General features: G+C 42.0%; 1 protein-coding gene across 1 annotated transcript; it reads left to right on the top strand.

Annotated features, from left to right (window-relative positions):
- The first annotated feature begins 3,990 nt into the window (after positions 1 to 3,990).
- On the top strand, positions 3,991 to 9,776 carry LOC115172164 (G-protein coupled receptor family C group 6 member A-like). The gene is made up of 6 exons (XM_029729322.1): positions 3,991 to 4,327; positions 4,515 to 4,800; positions 6,161 to 6,991; positions 7,524 to 7,733; positions 8,393 to 8,510; positions 8,836 to 9,776. The coding sequence occupies exons 1-6, from the start codon at positions 4,143 to 4,145 to the stop codon at positions 9,774 to 9,776; spliced, it is 2,571 nt and encodes an 856-aa protein (XP_029585182.1). The 5' UTR covers positions 3,991 to 4,142.
- Positions 9,777 to 27,194: the final 17,418 nt, after the last annotated feature.

The raw sequence follows: 27,194 nt of genomic DNA, 5'->3' as shown, positions 1-27,194 counted from the left end.
GGAGACTGGCTAGGCCACTCCAGGACCTTAATGTGCTTCTTCTTGAGCCACTCCTTTGTTGCCTTGGCCGTGTGTTTTGGGTCATTGTCATGCTGGAATACCCATCCATGACCTATTTTCAATGCCCTGGCTGAGGGAAGGAGGTTCTCACCCAAGATTTGACGGTACATGGCCCGTCCATTGTCCCTTTGATGCGGTGAAGTTGTACTGTCCCCTTAGCAGAAAAACACCCCCAAAGCATAATGTTTCCACCTCCATGTTTGACGGTGGAGATGGTGTTCTTGGGGTCATAGGCAGCATTCCTCCTCCTCCAAACACGGCGAGTTGAGTTGATGTCATAGAGCTCCATTTTGGTCTCATCTGACCACAACACTTTCACCAGTTGTCCTCTGAGTCATTCAGATGTTCATTGGCAAACTTCAGACGGGCATGTATATGTATTCTTGAGCAGGGGGACCTTGCGGGCTCTGCAGGATTTCAGTCCTTCATGACGTAGTGTGTTACCAATTGTTTTCTTGGTGACTATGGTCCCAGCTGCCTTGAGATCATTGACAAGATCCTCCCGTGTAGTTCTGGGCTGATTCCTCACCGTTCTTATGATCATTGCAACTCCACGAGGTGAGATCTTGCATGGAGCCCCAGGCTGAGGGATATTGACAGTTATTTTGTGTTTCTTCCATTTGCTAATAATCGCACCAAATGTTGTCACCTTCTCACCAAGCTGCTTGGCGATGGTCTTGTAGCCAATTCCAGCCTTGTGTAGGTCTACAATCTTGTCCCTGACATCCTTGGAGAGCTCTTTGATCTTGGCCATGGTGGAGAGTTTGGAATCTGATTGATTGATTGCTTCTGTGGACAGGTGTCTTTTTTACAGGTAACAAGCTGCGGTTAGGAGCACTCCCTTTAAGAGTGTGCTCCTAATCTCAGCTCGTTACCTGTATAAAAGACACCTGGGAGCCAGAAATCTTTCTGATTGAGAGGGGACCAAATACTTATTTCCCTCATTAAAATGCAAATCAATTTATAACATTTCTGACATGCATTTTTCTGGATTTTTTTGTTGTTATTCTGTCTCTCACTGTTCAAATAAACCTACCATTAAAATTATAGACTGAACCTTTCTTTGTCAGTGGGCAAACGTACAAAATCAGCAGGGGATCAAATACTTTTTCCCCCCACTGTAAATCTGAGGTGATCGGTTCTTGTTCAATAGTTTTAAGTCTCAACTTTGGTAAACTCATTTTGGAATATAGTTATAAGTTTAATCATTTACAGTTTCAAACTATGGTAATTGTGAATATACAGTAGCTTTAAGCTTCAAGAAATACCGCGTTGGGTCTTAGTAGTATGTTAGATTGACATGTTGTGTTGTAGTTTACGAGTACTGACAGGCAAGACAAACTTATTTTCAGTAATATCATCAAAATCAATAAATCATAGCACATTTTTGAGCTCATTCAGTAGTTTTTACTGGATTAAGTAGAATGCTGTTGAATTGTTTTTTAAATGACCGTTTATTCTGTTGTCGTGTATTTTTGAGTTATAGCCGAGTGTCAAAACACTGATTTTAAATGTCTAAATTCATAATCAATATGCTGAAATAAGCTGTGATATTTTGAAGACGAAGGCATAAAAATTACTCCCTACACACTGATGTGTCCAACTTGTGTTCAGGGGTATTATCAGGGGTACTGCGGGAGCAGACGTGACAGTACACCCCCACCCCCCTCTTAGGGCACCACCCGGCCTCCCACCTGGGTGAACCAGCCGAGACATGGGCGCTGGGCCAGCCGGTTGGGGCGTGGAAGCCCGACGAACAGGCAGGAGCGTGAGAGCCTGGCGAGCCGGCTGAGGCATGGGAGCCTGACGATCCCGCTGCAGAGAGAGAGCCCAATGATCCGGTGGAGCGTGACGAGGGATGGGAAGCCGCGGAGCCAACCAAGGCAAGGAAACCTCTCGAGCCAGCCAGGGCGTGGAAGCCCGACGGGCTGGCTAGGCACCCCCGGTTCCATCGGTGGCGACCCAGAGGCGATTTCACCACTAACCGGAACGCCAGTACTCCCCGATGCTTCGTATGTTGGCTTCTGCATTCTGTCACATGGAATGACGCTGGAGAGACGAAGCAGGTACGAGGAGTCAAACATTTAATAAGGAACGGACATGACACGAGACAGGAACAGCGTCAAAGACAAAAGACAATCAATACAGAGCTGGGGAACTGACAAATATAGGGAAGGAAATAAAGAGATGATGAGTGGGTCAAATAACGCTGATGTGCGTGACAAGGGAAGGCAGGTGTGCGTAATGGATAGCAGGAGTGCGTGATGCAGGGCAGCCTGGGGGGGATACGTGACAAACGGGTTGGTTTTCATTTGAATGATAGCTTAAACCTAGGCCAGAGACATTCATAGGAGGAGCCCTAAAAAAATGATTGCCACCATGGTCTGAAAATCACAGCGGAGTTCAAAGTCCATCTACAGACAGGTGCTTATGAGAAGAACACAGGTACTAAACCAAAGATATTGATCTGTTTTAAACAATCGATTTTGTGAGATTGTGACGATTGTAAACTTTTATACAAATATCACTTATCTGAAGTAAAAAGGACATGTATTTCCTATAATTATTATGTGGTGAAAACGTTAGTCAGTGTAATGTAGCAACACGTTCTGTCCACCATAGGGAAATTAGCTTAAAATAAACAATGTCAAAATAGTTCAGTATTTCTATTTAAGATTACAGTAAATTAAGCACAATCCCCAAAAATAGAACAATGACATCTATTTCTTACTATTTTTACCATGGAAAAGCACTTCTTAAACACGATTTAACCGGGTGCTCTGAAGAGCTGTTATGGTGCAATGTCGTGTAAGAATGACAACTACTCCTGTGTCTTGAGTTACTGCAAATCTCCCTTAGGTAACCATCTCCAACCAGGCCAGACAAGGATTGGTCACAGACAAACCAGCTGTCACTACTCAGGTGGCCTGTGGTAGCTGTGCTACTGTCTCTCCTCTCTCTTTGTGTTCCAGGCAAGTGTTTCCAGGCATTGGTTCATGTGAGAGTGCCAGCAGCTCCATCAGACACAGTCACAGCAAGATAGCCGAGTCACACGTTATTTAGACCATTGTACCCCAGAACTCTGTATTAAAACATTTACTTCTACCGGATCCTGCAAGTCAAGTCTCCTCTTTTACCTTTTCAAAGTCATCTTGCTACAGTACTACAAAATAACACACTTACACACTCAACTGGCATTTGAAGGGATACTGGTGTCAGATTCCAAACCGACTGCCGCTGTGCCCTTGAACAAGGCAATAAATCCTGTTGGGTTGTGTCTAGAAAGCCAAAGAAAAAACGAAATACGAGTGCATAGAAAATGACAATGGTTGTAAACAAACCATAAACCAGAAGTTTCATATTGAGAACCTAAAGAATACATCATTAATGCTATTATAAATTGCTGGGTTTTATTCTACTGGTGATTGGTTTCCTTTCATCTTCATAGATAAGAACTACACATTTATTTCAATGCCTTAATTAGAAAACAAATAGACTGTAACGGTTGTCGTATATTGTGGACCAAGGCGCAGCGGGTTGAGTGCTCATATTAACTTTTATTAGGGAAAAAAAAAAAAAAAACAAGAAAGCGAACAATAATGCAGGCTAACCCTAGCAGTGCAAAAACAACTTCCCACAAAGGACAGGTGAAAACAGGGCTACCTAAGTATGACTCCCAATCAGCAACAACGATGTACAGCTGTTCCTGATTGAGAGCCATACCAGGCCAACACAAAGAAATACACAACATAGACGGAGCATAGAAATACAAAACATAGAACATAACCAAAAACCCCGGAATACTCTAAACAAACACCCCTCTACATAAACACATATCCCAACAAACTCCAAACCACATAAAACAAACACCCCCCTGCCACGACCTGACCAAACTACAATAACAATTAACCCCTTTTCTGGTCAGGACGTGACATAGACATAGCTGTTACTCTGAATTCTGTTTGTAGTCTGTATGCAAATATTCAAACTTCCTCTGTCATATACAGGTATTCAATAGACAGGGAGTGACACAGAGTTATCACACAGACAGGACCTCAGCGCCTGTCTACAGTAAATACACAATGTGGGTCTTGTTGCTCTTAATTGTGACTGTAACCTCAATAGTCTCGGAACCTTCTTGTTCAGTCAACAACAATCCTTGTCATATTTATGTCCCTGGGGACGTTGTTGTGGGTGGACTTTTTCCTGTTTACCTGCAGGTGGAAACTAATGGATCCACGATTCCTCCTCAAAAGACTTGCATTGAGTGAGTATACAGCCGTATGTGAACATCAATGAGCGTCATCAATAAGTGCTGTGTCTTTGTAGCTAATTTGTACCTTTGCTTTCAAAACTAGAATGCTATGTAACTACAATTCCATGTAACTAGAAGACTGCAACCAGAACGTACAGTACACTATTCCCAAACCGTTCTAATTGTATATTGTTTGTAGTTACGACGTGCAGATGTTCCTCCGATCGCAAGTGATGATTTATGCCATCCAAGAGCTAAACAGGTCTCAGATGTTGCCCAATGTGAGTGTCGGATATGAAATATACGACACCTGCGGGGATGTAACTAATACCATCAGAGCAACACTGAGCATGATGGAGGACATCCAGGGGCAAGGGGTGAAGCCTAATGTAACCAAACCACATGTTAAAGTGGTAATTGGGGAGAGGTATTCAGAGAAGTCAATAGTTGTTGCCCGTCTACTAGCTCTACCTTCAGTGGCTCAGGTATGCTAACCCTAACCCTGTATCTAGTGACTAACCCTAACCCTGTATGTAGTGACTAACCCTAACCCTGTATGTAGTGACTAACCCTAACCCTTTATGTAGTGACTAACCCTAACCCTGTATGTAGTGACTAACCCTATAACCCTGTATGTAGTGACTAACCCTAACCCTGTATGTCTTGAATAACTCTTTATGTAGTGACTAACCCTAACCCTTTATGTAGTGACTAACCCTAACCCTGTATGTAGTGACTAACCCTGTATGTAGTGACTAACCCTAACCCTGTATGTCTTGACTAACTCTTTATGTAGTGACTAACCCTAACCCTTTATGTAGTGACTAACCCTAACCCTGTATGTAGTGACTAACCCTAACCCTGTATGTCTTGAATAACCCTAACCCTGTATGTCTTGACTAACCCTAACCCTGTATGTCTTGACTAACCCTAACCCTTGATGTAGTGACTAACCCTAACCCTGTATGTCTTGACTAACCCTTACCCTGTATGTCTTGACTAACCCTAACCCTGTATGTCTTGACTAACCCTAACCCTTGATGTCTTGACTAACCCTAACCCTTGATGTAGTGACTAACCCTAACCCTTGATGTCTTGACTAACCCTAACCCTTGATGTAGTGACTAACCCTAACCCTTAATGTAGTGACTAACCCTTGATGTAGTGACTAACCCTTTATGTAGTGACTAACCCTTGATGTAGTGACTAACCCTTGATGTAGTGACTAACCCTTTATCTAGTGACTAACCCTAACCCTTGATGTAGTGACTAACCCTTGATGTAGTGACTAACCCTTGATGTAGTGACTAACCCTTGATGTAGTGACTAACCCTTGATGTAGTGACTAACCCTTTATGTAGTGACTAACCCTTGATGTAGTGACTAACCCTTGATGTAGTGACTAACCCTAAACATTCATGTAGTATGACTTTGCTTATAAATTATTTATGAAGAATCTGTTGTGCTTATGAAAACGTAAATACTCTTAATAGCCTTGATGAGTGCTCTATAAAGTCTTTATTAATGCTCTATGAAGCCTTTATTAATGCTCTATAGAGCCTTTAATGCTCTCTAAAGCCTTTATTAATGCTCTATAGAGCCTTTAATGCTCTCTAAAGCCTTTATTAATGCTCTATAGAGCCTTTAATGCTCATTAAAGCCTTTACTAAGCGCTATAAAGCCTTTAACGCTATATAGAGCCTTTAATGCTCTATAAAGGCTTTGTGAATGCTCTCTAAAGCCTTTATCATTTAGGTTTCATTTGAAGTGGGAATACATAATGACCAATTGTCACTGTAACTTCTGCTCTAGCGCTGTTAAACACTTTGTTCCTCATATTTGCAGATCAGTTATTCATCAACAAGTGAGTTGCTCAGTAGGAAGTGCAAGTTCCCCTCGTTTCTGCGAACGGTCTCCAGTGATGAGCATCAGACCATAGCGATCGCTGAGTTGGTGAGGCATCTCAACTGGGAGAGCGTAGGAGTGATAGGCAGTGACGATGAGTACGGCAAGTATGGCGCCGAGAGGCTGATTGATCTCTTCAATGACAGGAAACTGTGTGTGGACTTCAAGGAGATCCTATCAGCAAACTTTTTACTCAACGGGACCAGAATGCAAACAGAATTGGCCATGCTCATGTCAAAGATTCGCAGTTCGTCTGCTGAGGCTATTGTCATTTTCACATCTGATATGAATGTTAGGATCATCCTCAAAGAGGTCCTTAGAATGGGGATCAGCAGAATTTGGATAGCATGTGACACTTGGTCCACCAACAAGGAGTTTTCTAAAATGCCCGATATTCAAAAGGTTGGGAGGGTATTTGGATTCATTCCTAAGAGAAACAAGGTGCCGGGCTTTCATGACTACGTCCGTGACTCTATGTTCCAAAGTAAAGCCCATAACAGCTTTATCCATGAATTTATGTGTCATTATCCTCCATGTCCCGATTCCTTGGTAGATGAAAGTGTGCTGAACTGTACATTACCCGACACCAAATCCCAGTCAGAGGGTGGTGGAAGGACATGCCTGGACAGAAGGTGCTTATTGAAGTACATTGACGAGGATGAGTCTTATTACATCTATCTAGCGGTCAAAGTCGTTGCTCAGGGGCTGAGAAGCCTGCTGAACTGCAACAATGTAAGGTGTAAACGAAATGCCAGTTTTGCTGTTTGGGAGGTAAGCCACTGCACTGTGTGGGTTGACGTAATCACTAACACTTTAAAATCACTTCATTCCAAAATCAGTTCCAAAAAAAACGTGTTGGTTTCCAGACCTCTAAAGATCCTATACTATCTGTAGGCTAGTGTAGATGCAGTTATGTGCCTCAACCCCAAGTTAATGGAAAAGATAGACACCGAATACAACGAGGAAATTAGTGCCAATCTTTCCCATTAATTTCAGATTGAATCATATATAAAATAATCTACACAACAGATGATGTGGGACATGGATTCTCGATATTAGTCTACTTTGTGCATCTGGAAATGTACATTTTCTACCATAACATATCTTTTTGTTTTTGTTATTCTAGAAAAATAATATAATATTTGAATGGACCGTTATTGTGACACTGTTGTTAATTAGGATTGATTCATAGGGTTGGCTGTATTTTAGCTGTATTTTAGACATACAATCTCTCCAACATAACACCACAGAGTAAACTATAAGATGCTGCTCGCTGTTCATATTTAGCTGGTTGTGTCCACAGCTTCTTGAGGAACTCAAGCGGGTTAACTTCATAGTGGACAATACCACACACATAGCTTTCGATGAACATGGTGACCCTACTACAGGATATGACATCGTAGAGTGGAACATGTCAGATTCAGAAAATCGGATGATAACCGTTGGAGAGTATAGGCCTAATGAACCCATCCAGATCAGAGAGCATCTCATCAGAGAGTTCGAAAATGTTACGGTAAGCCTTCCTATCTTAAATCAGTGTTTTAAATATTACAGTAAGCCTTCCTATCTTAAATCAGTGTTTTAAATGTTACAGTAAGCCTTCCTATCTTAAATCAGTGTTTTAAATATTACAGTAAGCCTTCCTATCTTAAATCAGTGTTTTAAATGTTACCGTAAGCCTTCCTATCTTAAATCAGTGTTTTAAATGTTACCGTAAGCCTTCCTATCTTAAATCAGTGTTTTAAATGTTACCGTAAGCCTTCCTATCTTAAATCAGTGTTTTAAATGTTACCGTAAGCCTTCCTATCTTAAATCAGTGTTTTAAATGTTACAGTAAGCATTCCTATATTTTATCAATATTTTAAATGTTACAGTAAGCCTTCCAATCTTAAATCAGTATTCTTAACTTTACAGTAAGCCTTCCCATATTAAATCATCATTTAAAATGTTACAGTAAGCCTTCCCATCTTAAATCAGTATTCTTGGATGGGGGTTCACTTAGCCTCCTATTAATTTGAGATTGGGGCAAAGAGCTCAATCTACAGTACACAATAGATAGCATTGGACATGAAGTCTACTTGACATTAGTTGTTACTCTACTACTACCATATTATTACCACTTTATTCCATGCTGCAATGTAAAGTGCTCCCTTAAATCTTCTCTCTTTTTAGGTGACTTTTGCCAACTGCAGTAAGACATGTAATCCAGGATATGAGTTAACTTCAACGATAAACTCCTGCTGCAAGGCGTGTTTACCTTGCGGTCATGGATACATTTCTACCGGAGGTGGTAAGTACAGTAAAATATCAAGATCCCTGTGGAATGCTTTCGACACCTTGGAGAGTCCATGGCCTGACGAACTGAGGAAGTTCTGAGGGCAAATGGGGTGTCTAAGCATATAGTGCATTTACATAAGTGTGGTTACTGTGGACTGCTTCAAACAGTGTCATTATACCAGACAACACCTGTTTCTCATACAACTCTATTCAAAGCCAAACGTCCTCATGTAAATATATCCTGCATACTCCTCAAAACAACATATTGTAGGCTAGCCTAGAAATACATGATTATTATCACAAATATCATATACTGTCATATTTGGTTCAATCCTCAGGTAAGAAGTGCATGGCCTGTCATCCAGAGAGTGAGTACACATCCTCAGACATGGACAGATGTTTGATGAAAACCATTGACTACCTGGGGTGGACTGACGCTTTCACCATTGTTCTGCTCTCATTTGATGTCTTGGGGATTGTTGTCAGCCTTCTGGTGACCATTTTGTTTGCCGTGGATCGAAGAACACCCATAGTGAAATCCACTGGAGGCTACCTCAGCTTCCTGGAGCTGCTGTCCCTGCTGACCTGCTTCTGCTGTATCAGTATGTTCCTGGGGGAGCCAACAAAGACCACCTGCCTTGCGGGTCTCCCACTCTTTGGTATGGCCTTCACTGTCTGCGTGTCCTGCATCCTGGCCAACCTGCTCCAGATCTTTGTGGGCTTCACTTTCGATCTGAGGGTTACAGTCGGCGACAAACTGAAGCGCCTCAACCGACCCATCGCTGTGGTAACGTGCTGCTCGGCGGTCCAGGTGGCCGTGTGCGTGCTGTGGCTAACCTACGCCCCACCGTTCATTGTTGAAAGCAGCAGGTTCGACGAGGCCACCATCCTTCTGGAGTGCAACATAGGTTCCAAAACGCTCTTTGGCGCCATGTTGACTTACATTGCCCTGCTGGCAGTGGTCTGCTTCCTGTTTGCTTTCAAAGGGAAGCAGTTGCCAGATTTGTATAAGAACGCCAGTTTTGTTTCCATCAGCATGATGATTTTCCTGGTGGTTTGGATCGTCTTCATCCCTGTCTACATCAACATGTCGGGGAAGTACCAGCAGGCCATCGAGGCGGCGGCCATATTGGTGTCCAATTACAGCGTCCTCTGCTGTCACTTTGCTCCCAAGTGCTACATCATGCTCTTCAGGAAGGAGCTCAACAACGAGAATGCCATCACAAATTACATCCGGAAACACTATGAACAGAAGGGCATGGCTGTTGTCAACAAATAGTTTGTTGATAGTAGCGATACGAGGTATTTGAGGTAGATATGTACCTGAAGGCAGGGTAAAGTAACTAGGCATCAGGGTAGAAAATAATAAGGTATTTGAGCTAGATATGTACATGAAGGTATGGTAAAGTGACTAGGCTGTCACGTCCTGACCAGTAAAAGGGGTTGTTTGTTATTGTACTTTGGTCAGGGCGTGGCAGGGGGTGTTTGTTTAGAGTGTTTCGGGGTTTGTTGGGTTATGTTCATATTTAAGAAGGGTGTTTATTTAGAGTGTTTCGGGGTTTGTTGGGCTATGTTCTATGTTAGTATATTTCTATGTTTATCTAGTATGTCTAGTTCGAGGTTTAGTTAATGGGGTTGACCTTCAATTGGAAGCAGCTGCTCCTAGTTGCTTCTAATTGAAGGTCCTATTTAAGAGGGGTGTTTTTCTATGGGATTTTGTGGGTAGTTGTTCCGTATGTGTAGCTGTGTGCCTCACAGGACTGGTTCTCGGCGTCGTTTTTGTTTAAGTGTTTGTTTTGGTTTTCTTCATTAATAAAAGAAGACAAGCATTCATATTCCCGCTGCGCCTTGGTCCCATTTTTACGATGATGCTGACATAGGCATCAGGATAGATAATAATAAGGTGTTTGAGGTAGATATGTACATGAAGGCAGGGTAAACTGACTAGGCACCAGGATAGATAATAATAAGGTATTTGAGGTAGATATGTACATGACGGGAGGGTAAAGTGACTAGGCATTAGGATAGATAATAATAACTTATTTGAGGTAGACATGTACATGACGGGAGGGTAAAGTGACTAGGCATCAGGATAGATAATAATGAGGTATTTGAGCTAGATATCTACATGAAGGCAGGGTAAAGTGACTAGGCATCAGGATAGATAAGGTATTTTAGGTAGATATATACATGAAGGTAGGGTAAAGTGACTAGGCATCAGGATAGATAATAATAAGGTATTTTAGGTAGATATGTACATGACGGGAGGGTAAAGTGACTAGGCATAAGGATCGATAATAATGAGGTATTTGAGGTAGATATTTACATGACGGGAGGGTAAAGTGACTAGGCATTAGGATCGATAATAATGAGGTATTTGAGGTAGATATGTACATGAAGGTAGGGTAAAGTGACTAGGCATTAGGATCGATAATAATGAGGTATTTGAGGTAGATATATACATGACGGGAGGGTAAAGTGACTAGGCATTAGGATCGATAATAATAAGGTATTTGAGGTAGATATCTACATGAAGGTAGGGTAAAGTGACTAGGCATCAGGATAGATAATGAGGTATTTGAGGTAGATATGTACATGAAGGCAGGGTAAAGTGACTAGGCATCAGGATAGATAATAATGAGGTATTTGAGGTAGATATATACATGAAGGCAGGATAAAGTGATTAGGCATCAGGATAGATAATAATAAGGTATTTTAGGTAGATATGTACATGACGGGAGGGTAAAGTGACTAGGCATTAGGATTGATAATAATAAGGTATTTTAGGTATTTATATACATGACTAGAGGGTAAAGTGACTAGGCATCAAGATAGATAATAATATAAGAGCCTCTACAGATGGACAATCTGAATTTTTCAAAGTGTGACTCATGATAAGATTGTTGAGCACCAGTGATAGTTATTGGAAGCATGGAACTTGGCATAAACCTATTTGCATTATGGAAACATGAACCCAAGCATTATAGAGGAACCATTTTTCTCCAGAATACAGTACATTCATTATGTGCCCCTAGCTATGCTATACAGTAATGCTATACCGGTTAGTAGTTGTTTATCATTTATTTCAAATCAAATCAAAGTTTATTTTTCACCTGTGCCGAATACAACAGGTGTAGACCTTACAGTGAAATGCTTACTTACAGGCTCTAACCAATAGTGCAAAAAAAGGTATTAGGTGAACAATAGTTAAGTAAAGAAATAAAAACAACAGTAAAAAGACAGTGAAAAACAGTAGCGAGGCTATATACAGTAGCGAGGCTATAAAAGTAGCGAGGCTACATACAGACACCGGGTAGTCAGGCTGATTGAGGTAGTATGAACATGTAGATATGCTTAAAGTGACTATATATGATGAACAGAGAGTAGCAGCAGCGTAAAGATGGGTTGGATGGGTGGTGGGTGGCGGGACACAATGCAGATAGCCCGGTTAGCCAATGTGCGGGAGCACTGGTTGGTCAGGCTAATTGAGGTAGTATGAACATATGTACATGAATGTATAGTTAAAGTGACTCTGCATATATGATAAACAGAGAGCAGCAGCAGCGTAAAAGAAGGGGGGGGGGGGGTCACACAATCCAAATAGTCCGGGTAGCCATTTGATTACCTGTTCAGGAGTCTTATGGCTTGGGGGTAAAAACTGTCGAGAAGCGTTTTTGTCCTAGACTTGGCACTTCGGTACTGCTTGCCATGCGGTAGTAGAGAGAACAGTCTATGACTGGGGTGGCTGGGGTCTTTGACAATTTTTAGGGCCTTCCTCTGACACCGCCTGGTGTAGAGGTCCTGGATGGCAGGCAGCTTAGCCCCAGTGATGTACTGGGCTGTACGCACTACCTTCTGTAGTGCCTTGCGGTCGGAGGCTGAGCAATTACCGTACCAGGCAGTGATGCAACAAGTCAGGATGCTCTCAACGTTGCAGCTGTAGAACCTTTTGAGGATCTCAGGACCCATGCCAAAATGTTTTTGTTTCCTGAGGGGGAATAGGCTTTGTCGTGCCCTCTTCACGACTGTCTTGGTGTGTTTGGATCATCCTAGTTTGTTGGTGATGTGGACACCAAGGAACTTGAAGCTCTCAACCTTCTCCACTACAGCCCCGTCGATGAGATTGGTGGCTTACTCGGTCCTCCTTTTCCTGTAGTCCACAATCATCTCCTTCGTCTTGGTTACGTTGAGGGATAGGTTGTTATTCTGGCACCACCCGGCCAGGTCTCTGACCTCCTCCCTATAGGCTGTCTCATCGTTGTCGGTGATCAGGCCTACCACTGTTGTGTCATCTGCAAACTTGATGATGGTGTTGGAGTCGTGCCTGGCCATTCAGTCATGGGTGAACAGGGAGTACAGGAGGAGATTGAGCACGCACCCCTGGGGGGCTCCAGTGTTGAGGATCAGCATGGCAGATGTGTTGCTACCTACCCTCACCACCTGGGGGCGGCCCGTCAGGAAGTCCAGGATCCAGTTGCAGAGGGAGGTGTTTAGTCCCAGGATCCTGAGCTTAGTGATGAGCTTTGAGGGTACTATGGTGTTGAACGCTGAGCTGTAGTCAATGAATAGCATTCTCACATAAGTGTTCCTTTTGTCCAGGTGGGAAAGGGCAGTGTGGAGTGCAATAGAGATTGCATCATCTGTGGATCTGTTTGGGCGGAATCAAATTGTAGTGGGTCTAGGGTTTCTGGGATAATGGTGTTGATGTGAGTCATTACCAGCCTTTCAAAGTACTTCATGGCTACAGACGTGACTGCTACAGGTCTGTAGACATTTAAGCAGGTTGCCTTTGTATTCTTGGGCACAGGGACTATGGTGGTCTGCTTGAAATATGTTGGTATTACATACTCAATCAGGGACATGTTGAAAAATCCAGTGAAGGCACCTGCCAGTAGGTCAGCACATGCCCGTAGCACACGTCCTGGTAATCCGTCTGGCCCTGCAGCCTTGTGTATGTTGACGTGTTTAAAGGTCTTACTCACGTCAGCTACGGAGAGCGTGATCACACAGTCGTCTGGAACAGCTGATGTTCTCATGCATGCCTCAGTGTTGCTTGCCTCGAAGCGAGCATAGAAGTGATTTAGCTCGTCTTGTTGGCTCGTGTCACTGGGCACTCGCGGCTGTGCTTCCCTTTGTAGTCTGTATTAGTTTGCAAGCCCTGCCACGTAAGACGAGCATCGGAGCCGGTGTAGTATGATTAATTTACATTTACATTTAGTCATTTAGTCATTTAGCATTCAATCTTCAATCTTAGCCCTGTATTGACGCTTTGCCTGTTTGATGGTTCGTCACAGAGCATAGCAGGATTTCTTGTAAGCTTCCGGGTTAGACCTTGAAGCGGCAGCTCTGCCCTTTAGCTCAGTGCGAATGTTGGCTTCTGGTTGGGGTATGTAAGTACAGTCACTGTGGGGATGACGTCCCCGACGCACTTATTGATAAAGCCAGTGACTGGTGGTGTACTCCTGAATGCCATCGGAAGAATCCCGTGACATATTGTAGTCTGTGATAGCAAAACAGCCCTGTAGTTTAGCATCTGCTTCATCTGACCACTTTTTTTATAGACCGAGTCACTGGTGCTTCCTGCTTTAATTTTTGCTTGTAAGCAGGAATCAGGAGGACAGAGTTGTGGTCAGATTTACCAAATGGAGGGCGAGGGAGAGCTTTGTATGCGTCTCTGTGTGTGGAGTACAGGCGATCCAGAATTTTTTTCCCTCTGCTTGCACATTTAACATGTTGATAGAAATTCGGTAGAACTGAGTTAAGTTTCCCTGCATTAAGTTTAAGTTTCCCTGCATTCCCTGCATTTAACCAAATTCCAGTGGCTTCTATTGTTTGTTTTCTTGCACAAGAGTTTGTTAATAACAGATTTTTACTAATAATATCTACTGAACATATATATAAACGCAACATGCAACAATTTCAAAGATTTGACTGAGTTACTGTTCGTATAAGGAAATCAGTCAATTTACATAAGTAGGCCCTAATCTATGGAATTCACATGACTGGGAATACAGATAAACATCTGTTGGTCACAGGTACCTTAAAAAAAAGTAGGGGGGCGTGGAACAGAAGACCAGTCAGTATCTGGATATTTGCAGGAACTGGAACAGGTTGTTTTACATGTCGGTCAAGAGCATCCCAAACATGTTCAATGGCTGACATGTCTTGTGAGTATGCAGGCAATGGAAGAACTGCCACATTTTCAGCTTTCAGGAATTGTGTACAAATCCTTGTGACATGGGGCCGTGCATTATCATCAGTGGCGACGCGTCATTAGGGGCAGGTGGTGCTCTGTTTTGAGCCCCAGATTTTTGCAAAAAAATAAACAAAAAATTTTTTGTTTTGGGGCTTGCCTGTTTTGCATGTTATTTTGTCACTAATACGTGTCACGTATTAGTTTGCAAACAATGATGATTTATATAATTGAGTTAATAAAGCTGCATACAAACATGGTCTCTATTTTTTTTTCCTCAGTAAGGCAGCTCAAAAATGCGGATGTCTCAGCCTAGCTCAGTCCTTTCTGTGGTGGTGGGGCAAGCCAGCAGAAAATACAGAGCATTGCACTGTGATTGGCTCAGTGTTCTGTCACTTATGGGGACACCACGTCACCTCCAAGTCTAAGGGCAGAGCTAGAAAATTCTAGCCCCTTCGGTGCTGCCATAGAGTTACAGTAGAAGTGCCCATCCAAGAAGGCTCAAGGTCATTTGCCACAGATAAAATGATGTCAAATCACATTATATGTACAGTAGCTTTGATTGGACTGATCATGTCAACATACTACTTTCAAAATCTTAGCTAGCAGTCATCAATAATCCTTGTCATACGAAGAGAAAGAATGAAGAGAAAATATAGAAAAAACTATAAACATTACACAACAAGTTGGAAATCGTCCCTTATGTAGCTCAGTTGGTAGTGCATGGTGTTTGCAATGCCAGGGTTGTGGGTTCGATTCCCACGGGGGACCAGTATTTAAAATGTAATAAAATGTATGCACTCTACTGTAAGTTGCTCTGGATAAGAGCGTCTGCTAAATGACTTAAATGTAAATCGCAAATTCAACAATGAGTGGTTTGGAAGGATCATTGACAGTGGCCAACTGCAAGCGTTGCAATGTAATCAGTAGCCTGCTATTCAGTGAAGTGGCGGTGTGGTCCCAAATCTGGGGTTAAAACCTCTTAAGGACCCTTCTTTTAAATTTTCGCCTAAAATGACATACCCAAACCTAACTGCCTGTAGCTCAAGACCTGAAGCAAGGATATGCATATTCTTGATTCCATTTGAAAGGAAACACTTTGAATATCATTTGCTATATCATCTTTGAAATGCAAGAGAAAGGCCACAATTTATTATTGCAGTTCAGGCACAATGTAGATTCTGGCCACTAGATGGCAGCAGTGTATGTGCAACATTTTAGACTGATCCAATGAATCATTTCATTACTGTTAAAAATATCTGCCCAATTGTGCCTAATTGGTTTATTGATACATTTTCAAGTACATAACTGTGCACGCTCCTCAAACAATAGCATGGTATTATTTCACTGTAATAGCAGGTGCTTAGCAGGACAGTAAAATGGTCTGATTCAAACACTTATCAAGAGAACATCTCTGGTCATCCCTACTGCCTCTGATCTGGCGGACTCACTAAACAAATGCTTCGTTTTTAAATTATTTCTTTGTGTTGGCGATTGCCCCTGGCAACTCGTTAAAAAATATATATATGAAAATGGAGCCGTCTGCTTTATTTAATATAAGGAATTTGAAATTATTTATACTTTTACTTTTGATACTCAAGTATATTTAAAACCAAATACTTTTAGACTTTTATTCAAGTAGAATTTTACTGCGGGACTTTCACTTTTACTTGAGTCATTTTCTATTAAGGTATCTTTACTTTCACTCAAGTATGACAATTGGGTACTTTTTCCACCACTGTGTAAGAGCTACTGTAAATTGGAGAGTGTAGTTAGTTTAACAAGAATTTAAGCTTTCTGCCCATATAAGACATGTCTATGTCCTGGGAAATGGTCTTGTTACTTACAACGTCATGCTAATCACATTAGCGCACGTTAACCGTCCCATGGGAGGGGACACCGATCCCGTAGAGGTTTTAAGGGGTTCTTTTCCAAGTTTTAAATAATAAACATTCAACATTGGCCATGCTGTCATTGAAGGATGAGTTGTGCCCCGCTCAAAACAATTGTTAACTCAGAACTGCGAAAACTTGACTTCAATGAGTTCAAGACAACTGGGAAGTCGGGAAAAAACGAGCTCCAACTGGGGAAATACATTTTGAACAATCATTCAACTCAGAATTCCAAGTTGGGAACTCGGGCCTCCTCCTAGAGCTCCAAACTGAAGATCAATGACATCATGATTCAACCGTGTTTTTTTCAGAGTTCCCAGTTGTCTTGAAAGAACCATCAAGCCAGAGAATGCCAGACTTTGATGACAAAGTTTGATGACAAAATTTTCCCACCTTCCTGTTCAAGTCAGCACAGCACAATAAGGTGAGTCCATAAATGTCTTGGAAGCTGCTGCATAAATGATGTAATATGCCAGGGAGATATGTATATTGTAGGTAAGAAAGTAAAACTAAGTGTATGTTGTCTAGTGGCCCATGTGCCTCACCCTAATAATTTAGTCCCTTTTCCTCTCCTAACTTAGCCACCTGTTCTGACTTACTGGTGCATATGTAGCCTTTAGCCTGTTGTAGAGAAATGTCATCATTGAATATCGTAAGAGCTTTCATTGTCTGCTTTTATGCCCCCTTTATTTATCCTATGATTCTAACTTTGTGTACAGTGTTGAACACGATAAAGTAAAACTTTACTTTACTCCTCTGTTTGGTCTGAAATACCAGGAGGTGTGAGTACATTTGTGTCAGAGTCTTGGGCATCTCTCCACCCTCTGTTTCAACCAACAGTTTCTCTAGAACACTGGCTAAAGTCACACTGAAGACTGATATGTGGCACATGATGTAGAGTCGCCTTGATGACTTAATGTGTGTGATGATTCTGCTGGCCAGGTTCTCATTGCTGATTCTATTCTTGAAGTACTCCTCTTTCTGTGGTTCGTTGAAACCTCGTACCTCTGTCACCTGGTCCAAATACTCTGAAGGGATCTGATTGGCTGCTGCAGGTCAGGAAGTTATCCAGAGGAGAGCAGAGGGGAGCAGATTCCCCTTGATGAGGTTTGTCAGCAACATGTCCACTGAGGTTGACTGTGTGACATTACAGCAGCTATCGTTTTTCTTGAAGTCTAGGGGCAGTCGGCACTCATCCAGACCATCAAGGACAAACATAACTTTGTACTTGTCAAAGTTGGAGATTCCAGAATGCTTCACGTACACAAAACAGTTTTCCACAACTTGAATCAAACTGTGTTTTTTCTCTATCATCATGTTCAGCTCCCGAACAGGAAGTGGATATCCTGATTAGCTCTTCCTTCGGCCCAGTCCAGAATGAACTTCTGCGCAGAGACTGTTATTCCAATGCCAGTGACTCCCTTTGTCAGCACAGTTCTGATAGGGTTGTCTTGTCCAGGTAAAGGCTTGAAGGTGTCATTGCATTTGATTGGCGTCTCTTGCGTAGTTTGGTTTTTGCATGCCATCTCAATCTGTCTCACCTCATGTTCATTACTGACCTCTCCACTTCCACCCTCTGTGATGTACAGCTCTGTAAAGATCTTATTGAGAAGGCTTCCTTGGACAGCTATTCCTTCAAACACACACTGAAACTTATTCTTCAGGTTGGATTCTGAGTATATGTTGTCAAGAAGCACATCTAAAGACAAAATTGTGTATAAAACATAAATAAACAGACTTCTGTTTCATGTTCCTCAGGAAGTGAAGTGTGATTCCCCCTCTCTGGACCTGCTTCTCATCTTCAGCATCCACCACTTCCTCATCCTCTCTCTGACTCTAAGCATTCTGGGAGATCTGGACTAAGAATCCTCTTGAAACTCTTCAGTTCTTTCTTCACTAAAGTGATGACAGTCTCTTCAACTGACTGAGAAAGAGATGTTAAGATAAGTGTTAATTTTTTTTTTTTTACATTTAGGTGTAATTCATTCTGCACAAGCAACTGAATCCAACCAATACAAAAACATGTTAATTAAAATCATATTTGGCCTTCTTTTCAGCAGTTTTTACATTTAGGAAAACCCATTGGGAATTCAGACTAAAGATTTCAGTTCAATTCTATTTTTATGTAAGACGGCTCAATGAGACTTTTTTTATTTCACCTTTATTTAACTAGGCAAGTCAGTTAAGAACAAATTCTTATTTTCAATGATGACCTAGGAACAGTGGGTTAACTGCCTTGTTCAGGGGAAATAAAGACACTCATTTCAGAGGCAGGGGTCCCCTCCTCTCTCTCCCCAAAGACACTCATTTTAGAGGCATTGGTCCCCTCCTCTCTCTCCCCAAAGACACTCATTTTAGAGGCAGGGGTCCCCTCCTCTCTCTCCCTAAATACACTAATTTTAGAGGCAGTGGTCCCCTCCTCTCTCTCCCCAAAGACACTCAATTTAGAGGCAGTGGTCCCCTCCTCTCTCTCCCCAAAGACACTCATTTTAGAAGAAGTGGTCCCCTTCACAGAGAAACTAATTTAAGAGTCAGTAGTCCCCTCCTCTCTCTTATTTTAGTAGCCTGCACAGAATAAATATGCAGAAGAAAGTAAAATAAGTTAAAAAAATATATAAACTGTAGAAGAATGTATAAGAAATAACATCCTTTTTAGTGTGCTATTGTGTAAATGTCAGATTAGCCAACTTCACTCTAAACTTAATTAATCTCTCTCTCTCTCTCAGCAGCCTAGCAACGTGCTGGTCTACATTCTACCCATTCTATTCTCTAGAACACAGCAGCCTAGAAACAAGCTGGTCTACATTCTACCCATTCTATTCTCTAGAACACAGCAGCCTAGCAACATGCTGGTCTACATTCTACCCATTCTATTCTCTGCAACACAGCAGCCTAGCAACGTGCTGGTCTACATTCTACCCATTCTATTCTCTAGAACACAGTAGCCTAGCAACGTGCTGGTCTACATTCTACCCATTCTATTCTCTAGAACACAGCAGCCTAGCAACATGCTGGTCTACATTCTACCCATTCTATTCTCTAGAACACAGCAGCCTAGCAACATGCTGGTCTACATTCTATCCATTCTATTCTCTAGACCACAGCAGCCTAGCAACGTGCTGGTCTACATTCTACCCATTCTATTCTCTAGAACACAGCAGCCTAGCAACGTGCTGGTCTACATTCTATCCATTCTATTCTCTAGAACACAGTAGCCTAGCAACGTGCTGGTCTACATTCTACCCATTCTATTCTCTAGAACACAGCAGCCTAGCAACATGCTGGTCTACATTCTACCCATTCTATTCTCTAGAACACAGCAGCCTAGCAACATGCTGGTCTACATTCTACCCATTCTATTCTCTGGAACACAGCAGCCTAGCAACGTGCTGGTCTACATTCTACCCATTCTATTCTCTTGAACACAACAGCCTAGAAACGTGCTGGTCTACATTCTACCCATTCTATTCTCTTGAACACAACAGCCTAGCAACATGCTGGTCTACATTCTACCCATTCTATTCTCTTGAACACAACAGCCTAGAAACATGCTGGTCTACATTCTACCCATTCTATTCTCTAGAACACAGCAGCCTAGCAACATGCTGGTCTACATTCTACCCATTCTATTCTCTAGAACACAGCAGCCTAGCAACGTGCTGGTCTACATTCTATACATTCTATTCTCTAGAACACAGCAGCCTAGAAACGTGCTGGTCTACATTCTACCCATTCTATTCTCTTGAACACAGCAGCCTAGCAACATGCTGGTCTACATTCTACCCATTCTATTCTCTTGAACACAACAGCCTAGAAACGTGCTGGTCTACATTCTACCCATTCTATTCTCTAGAACACAGCAGCCTAGCAACATGCTGGTCTACATTCTACCCATACTATTCTCTAGAACACAGCAGCCTAGCAACGTGCTGGTCTACATTCTATCCATTCTATTCTCTTGAACACAGCAGCCTAGCAACGTGCTGGTCTAAATTCTACCCATTCTATTCTCTAGAACACAGCAGCCTAGCAACATGCTGGTCTACATTCTACCCATTCTATTCTCTAGAACACAGCAGCCTAGCAACATGCTGGTCTACATTCTACCCATTCTATTCTCTGGAACACAGCAGCCTAGCAACGTGCTGGTCTACATTCTACCCATTCCATTTATAGAAAAGCCCTAGAAGGACTGGGAAATACATTACAATTCCAAGCAGTATTGTCAAATTGGACAACAATCTTTGCAAGTTGCCATGCAAAATGTAAGAAAGGTTGCCGCAAAATCAAGCATTTTTGCCCCTAACTATAACAAAAACATTCAGCAAATTCCTGGAGGGACTGACTTCATCATATTATCTACTTATCTTCTTTCTTAACATGTACTCCTCCTTTTCAACAGTTAGTGACAAATTAAGACTTTTCTATAAGAGCCTTTTTATCTGAAGGAAACATTGTTCAGTGTGATTGTATGTCTCCAGAATAGATACTGTTACAACCCAACCCTGTCAGGTTGTCAGTCAAACCTTAACTCAAGTACAGTAAATCTGACCTCTTAATTCCCTTTCTAACTAAAGCGTTCTATGTAAGTACAGCACATGGATATACTGTATTACTCTGGTGTTACACAAACAGACACGCACACCAGAAACTCTCACACGCGCACACCGGCACACACACACACACACACACACACACACACACACACACACACACACACACACACACACACACACACACACACACACACACACACACACAAACACACGCAAAATATATATTTTGTAATGGTTGTGTTGTTACGAATACACTGATAAAAGTAGAGGCAAGTGGCATTTCGGCATCTTAAAAAAACGACTATATCTTGTGCCGGTTGTCATAGAGAGAGGACTGGTCATGGATATAATCTGTTTTAGCATGGACATTGCCATTGAGTGCTTCCACCATTTTAAAGCAGTACACTGAGTGGGGATTTCATGAGTTGGGAGCAATCAGCCAATGAAGGAGAACAACATTTACTACTTTAAAATGGAGATAGCCTCAATGGCGCTGCCCATATTGTCAGACACTATAATGGCACACATACAAAGATGAGTCCTCTATCAATTCAATTTTACATTTAAGGGGCTTTATTGGCATGGGAAACATATGTTTACGTTGCCAAAGCAAGTGAAATAGATGATAAACAAAAGTGAAATAAAAACAAAAATGAACATTACAATCACAAAAGTTAAAAAATAATAAATATATTTCATATGTCCTATTATGTCTATTAACAGAGTCTATATACATGGCCTGTCTCTCAGTGGCATCCACAGTTTCACAGGCCCCCCAGAAGGTCTGAGCAACAACTGGCCCATCAAAACTGCCCATCTATGGCCCATCATCATCATAATAATAATAATAATAATAATAATAATAATAATAATAATAATAATAAATGTAGCCTAAAGACAATATTAAATTGACAATACTCTGATGGGTGACAATATTATACATTGTCTTGTGATAGGAAGAGACAGATGAACAGCACAGCAAGGTGTGTAATTGACAAAGAAGGGAATGAGTTTACCAAAAAGCTACTCTTTAAAAATCTTCCTTCAGAGGTTCACGTAGGTCAGATGTTTTGATTTCTTTGTTTTGAACCTAACCTCATAGACAGGTTGTGTATTGTAGTGTCTTAGCTCTTATGACTTATTTATATAATAAGAAAGACTCTGAATACAAGAAATTGAACTGGAGCTTCACATTTACTAAAACGAGTTGGTACCAGAATAACATAGAACAACACTGCGCATGACCAAGGGTGCTCCATTCTTAAAGGGGACATCAGTAATTAACAGAACATAACATGTAGGTTGGGTGGTCTTGATGAGTTAGCGTAAGGGCAGACGAGGAGATCTCGAACTTACTCTAACGGGCCGGGTGCCTATCATGATTGTCAGTTAGCGTCAGGGCAGATAGAGCTGACAACCTGCTCTAAAATAATTTATGTCATTATTTCATAAGGCATTTAAAGTTATGTGCGAAATTGAAAACCGTGATTTTTTTTTTATCGAACTGAAACCTGAAGAGACCTCAAAAAACACTAATCGCTCAGCACTAGTGTGGGTGACCTTGAGACTGTGTGTGCGTTGTTAGTGCAGGTGAGAAGGCACTCGCTGTCTCACACTGAACCGACAAGAAAGTGGCTCTCTAATCTACAGTGGGTGAAAAAAGTATTTGATCCCCTGCTGATTTTGTACATTTGCCCACTTACAAAGAAATGATCAGTCTATAATTTTAATAGTAGGTTTATTTGAACAGTGAGAGACAGAATAACAACAAAAAAATCCAGAAAAACACATGTCAGAAATGTTATAAAATGATTTGCATTTTAATGAGGGAAATAAGTATTTGACCCCTCTGCAAAACATGACTTAGTACTTGGTGGCAAAACCCTTGTTGGCAATCACAGAGGTCAGACGTTTCTTGTAGTTGGCCACCAGGTTTGCACACATCTCAGGAGGGATTTTGTCCCATTCCTCTTTGCAGATCTTCTCCAAGTCATTAAGGTTTTGAGGCTGACGTTTGGCAACTCGAACCTTCAGCTCCCTCCACATATTTTCTATGGGATTAAGGTCTGGAGACTGGCTAGGCCACTCCAGGACCTTAATGTGCTTCTTCTTGAGCCACTCCTTTGTTGCCTTGGCCGTGTGTTTTGGGTCATTGTCATGCTGGAATACCCATCCATGACCTATTTTCAATGCCCTGGCTGAGGGAAGGAGGTTCTCACCCAAGATTTGACGGTACATGGCCCGTCCATTGTCCCTTTGATGCGGTGAAGTTGTACTGTCCCCTTAGCAGAAAAACACCCCCAAAGCATAATGTTTCCACCTCCATGTTTGACGGTGGAGATGGTGTTCTTGGGGTCATAGGCAGCATTCCTCCTCCTCCAAACACGGCGAGTTGAGTTGATGTCATAGAGCTCCATTTTGGTCTCATCTGACCACAACACTTTCACCAGTTGTCCTCTGAGTCATTCAGATGTTCATTGGCAAACTTCAGACGGGCATGTATATGTATTCTTGAGCAGGGGGACCTTGCGGGCTCTGCAGGATTTCAGTCCTTCATGACGTAGTGTGTTACCAATTGTTTTCTTGGTGACTATGGTCCCAGCTGCCTTGAGATCATTGACAAGATCCTCCCGTGTAGTTCTGGGCTGATTCCTCACCGTTCTTATGATCATTGCAACTCCACGAGGTGAGATCTTGCATGGAGCCCCAGGCTGAGGGATATTGACAGTTATTTTGTGTTTCTTTCATTTGCTAATAATCGCACCAACTGTTGTCACCTTCTCACCAAGCTGCTTGGCGATGGTCTTGTAGCCAATTCCAGCCTTGTGTAGGTCTACAATCTTGTCCCTGACATCCTTGGAGAGCTCTTTGATCTTGGCCATGGTGGAGAGTTTGGAATCTGATTGATTGATTGCTTCTGTGGACAGGTGTCTTTTTTACAGGTAACAAGCTGCGGTTAGGAGCACTCCCTTTAAGAGTGTGCTCCTAATCTCAGCTCGTTACCTGTATAAAAGACACCTGGGAGCCAGAAATCTTTCTGATTGAGAGGGGACCAAATACTTATTTCCCTCATTAAAATGCAAATCAATTTATAACATTTCTGACATGCATTTTTCTGGATTTTTTTGTTGTTATTCTGTCTCTCACTGTTCAAATAAACCTACCATTAAAATTATAGACTTATCATTTCTTTGTCAGTGGGCAAACGTACAAAATCAGGAGGGGATCAAATACTTTTTCCCCCCACTGTAAATCTGAGGTGATCGGTTCTTGTTCAATAGTTTTAAGTCTCAACTTTGGTAAACTCATTTTGGAATATAGTTCTAAGTTTAATCATTTACAGTTTCAAACTATGGTAATTGTGAATATACAGTAGCTTTAAGCTTCAAGAAATACCGCGTTGGGTCTTAGTAGTATGTTAGATTGACATGTTGTGTTGTAGTTTACGAGTACTGACAGGCAAGACAAACTTATTTTCAGTAATATCATCAAAATCAATAAATCATAGCACATTTTTGAGCTCATTCAGTAGTTTTTACTGGATTAAGTAGAATGCTGTTGAATTGTTTTTTAAATGACCGTTTATTCTGTTGTCGTGTATTTTTGAGTTATAGCCGAGTGTCAAAACACTGATTTTAAATGTCTAAATTCATAATCAATATGCTGAAATAAGCTGTGATATTTTGAAGACGAAGGCATAAAAATTACTCCCTACACACTGATGTGTCCAACTTGTGTTCAGGGGTATTATCAGGGGTACTGCGGGAGCAGACGTGACAGTACACCCCCACCCCCCTCTTAGGGCACCACCCGGCCTCCCACCTGGGTGAACCAGCCGAGACATGGGCGCTGGGCCAGCCGGTTGGGGCGTGAAAGCCCGACGAACAGGCAGGAGCGTGAGAGCCTGGCGAGCCGGCTGAGGCATGGGAGCCTGACGATCCCGCTGCAGAGAGAGAGCCCAATGATCCGGTGGAGCGTGACGAGGGATGGGAAGCCGCGGAGCCAACCAAGGCAAGGAAACCTCTCGAGCCAGCCAGGGCGTGGAAGCCCGACGGGCTGGCTAGGCACCCCCGGTTCCATCGGTGGCGACCCAGAGGCGATTTCACCACTAACCGGAACGCCAGTACTCCCCGATGCTTCGTATGTTGGCTTCTGCATTCTGTCACATGGAATGACGCTGGAGAGACGAAGCAGGTACGAGGAGTCAAACATTTAATAAGGAACGGACATGACACGAGACAGGAACAGCGTCAAAGACAAAAGACAATCAATACAGAGCTGGGGAACTGACAAATATAGGGTAGGAAATAAAGAGATGATGAGTGGGTCAAATAACGCTGATGTGCGTGACAAGGGAAGGCAGGTGTGCGTAATGGATAGCAGGAGTGCGTGATGCAGGGCAGCCTGGGGGGGATACGTGACAAACGGGTTGGTTTTCATTTGAATGATAGCTTAAACCTAGGCCAGAGACATTCATAGGAGGAGCCCTAAAAAAATGATTGCCACCATGGTCTGAAAATCACAGCGGAGTTCAAAGTCCATCTACAGACAGGTGCTTATGAGAAGAACACAGGTACTAAACCAAAGATATTGATCTGTTTTAAACAATCGATTTTGTGAGATTGTGACGATTGTAAACTTTTATACAAATATCACTTATCTGAAGTAAAAAGGACATGTATTTCCTATAATTATTATGTGGTGAAAACGTTAGTCAGTGTAATGTAGCAACACGTTCTGTCCACCATAGGGAAATTAGCTTAAAATAAACAATGTCAAAATAGTTCAGTATTTCTATTTAAGATTACAGTAAATTAAGCACAATCCCCAAAAATAGAACAATGACATCTATTTCTTACTATTTTTACCATGGAAAAGCACTTCTTAAACACGATTTAACCGGGTGCTCTGAAGAGCTGTTATGGTGCAATGTCGTGTAAGAATGACAACTACTCCTGTGTCTTGAGTTACTGCAAATCTCCCTTAGGTAACCATCTCCAACCAGGCCAGACAAGGATTGGTCACAGACAAACCAGCTGTCACTACTCAGGTGGCCTGTGGTAGCTGTGCTACTGTCTCTCCTCTCTCTTTGTGTTCCAGGCAAGTGTTTCCAGGCATTGGTTCATGTGAGAGTGCCAGCAGCTCCATCAGACACAGTCACAGCAAGATAGCCGAGTCACACGTTATTTAGACCATTGTACCCCAGAACTCTGTATTAAAACATTTACTTCTACCGGATCCTGCAAGTCAAGTCTCCTCTTTTACCTTTTCAAAGTCATCTTGCTACAGTACTACAAAATAACACACTTACACACTCAACTGGCACTTGAAGGGATACTGGTGTCAGATTCCAAACCGACTGCCGCTGTGCCCTTGAACAAGGCAATAAATCCTGTTGGGTTGTGTCTAGAAAGCCAAAGAAAAAACGAAATACGAGTGCATAGAAAATGACAATGGTTGTAAACAAACCATAAACCAGAAGTTTCATATTGAGAACCTAAAGAATACATCATTAATGCTATTATAAATTGCTGGGTTTTATTCTACTGGTGATTGGTTTCCTTTCATCTTCATAGATAAGAACTACACATTTATTTCAATGCCTTAATTAGAAAACAAATAGACTGTAACGGTTGTCGTATATTGTGGACCAAGGCGCAGCGGGTTGAGTGCTCATATTAACTTTTATTAGGGAACAAAAAAAAAAACAAGAAAGCGAACAATAATGCAGGCTAACCCTAGCAGTGCAAAAACAACTTCCCACAAAGGACAGGTGAAAACAGGGCTACCTAAGTATGACTCCCAATCAGCAACAACGATGTACAGCTGTTCCTGATTGAGAGCCATACCAGGCCAACACAAAGAAATACACAACATAGACAGAGCATAGAAATACAAAACATAGAACATAACCAAAAACCCCGGAATACTCTAAACAAACACCCCTCTACATAAACACATATCCCAACAAACTCCAAACCACATAAAACAAACACCCCCCTGCCACGACCTGACCAAACTACAATAACAATTAACCCCTTTTCTGGTCAGGACGT

This window comes from Salmo trutta, chromosome 33 (genome assembly GCF_901001165.1).
Source record: "Salmo trutta chromosome 33, fSalTru1.1, whole genome shotgun sequence".
Taxonomy (NCBI): domain Eukaryota; kingdom Metazoa; phylum Chordata; class Actinopteri; order Salmoniformes; family Salmonidae; genus Salmo; species Salmo trutta.
This window is presented reverse-complemented; position numbering and strand designations above follow the sequence as displayed.

What these genes read in the sequence shown, in the direction of transcription:
- LOC115172164 (XM_029729322.1), top strand. Translation starts at nt 4,143, where the DNA reads ATGTGGGTCTTGTTGCTCTTAATTGTGACTGTAACCTCAATAGTCTCG. An exon ending in GAGAGTTCGAAAATGTTACG is followed by an intron (nt 7,734 to 8,392) that starts GTAAGCCTTCCT and finishes CTCTCTTTTTAG; the next exon opens with GTGACTTTTGCCAACTGCAG. An exon ending in ATACATTTCTACCGGAGGTG is followed by an intron (nt 8,511 to 8,835) that starts GTAAGTACAGTA and finishes TTCAATCCTCAG; the next exon opens with GTAAGAAGTGCATGGCCTGT.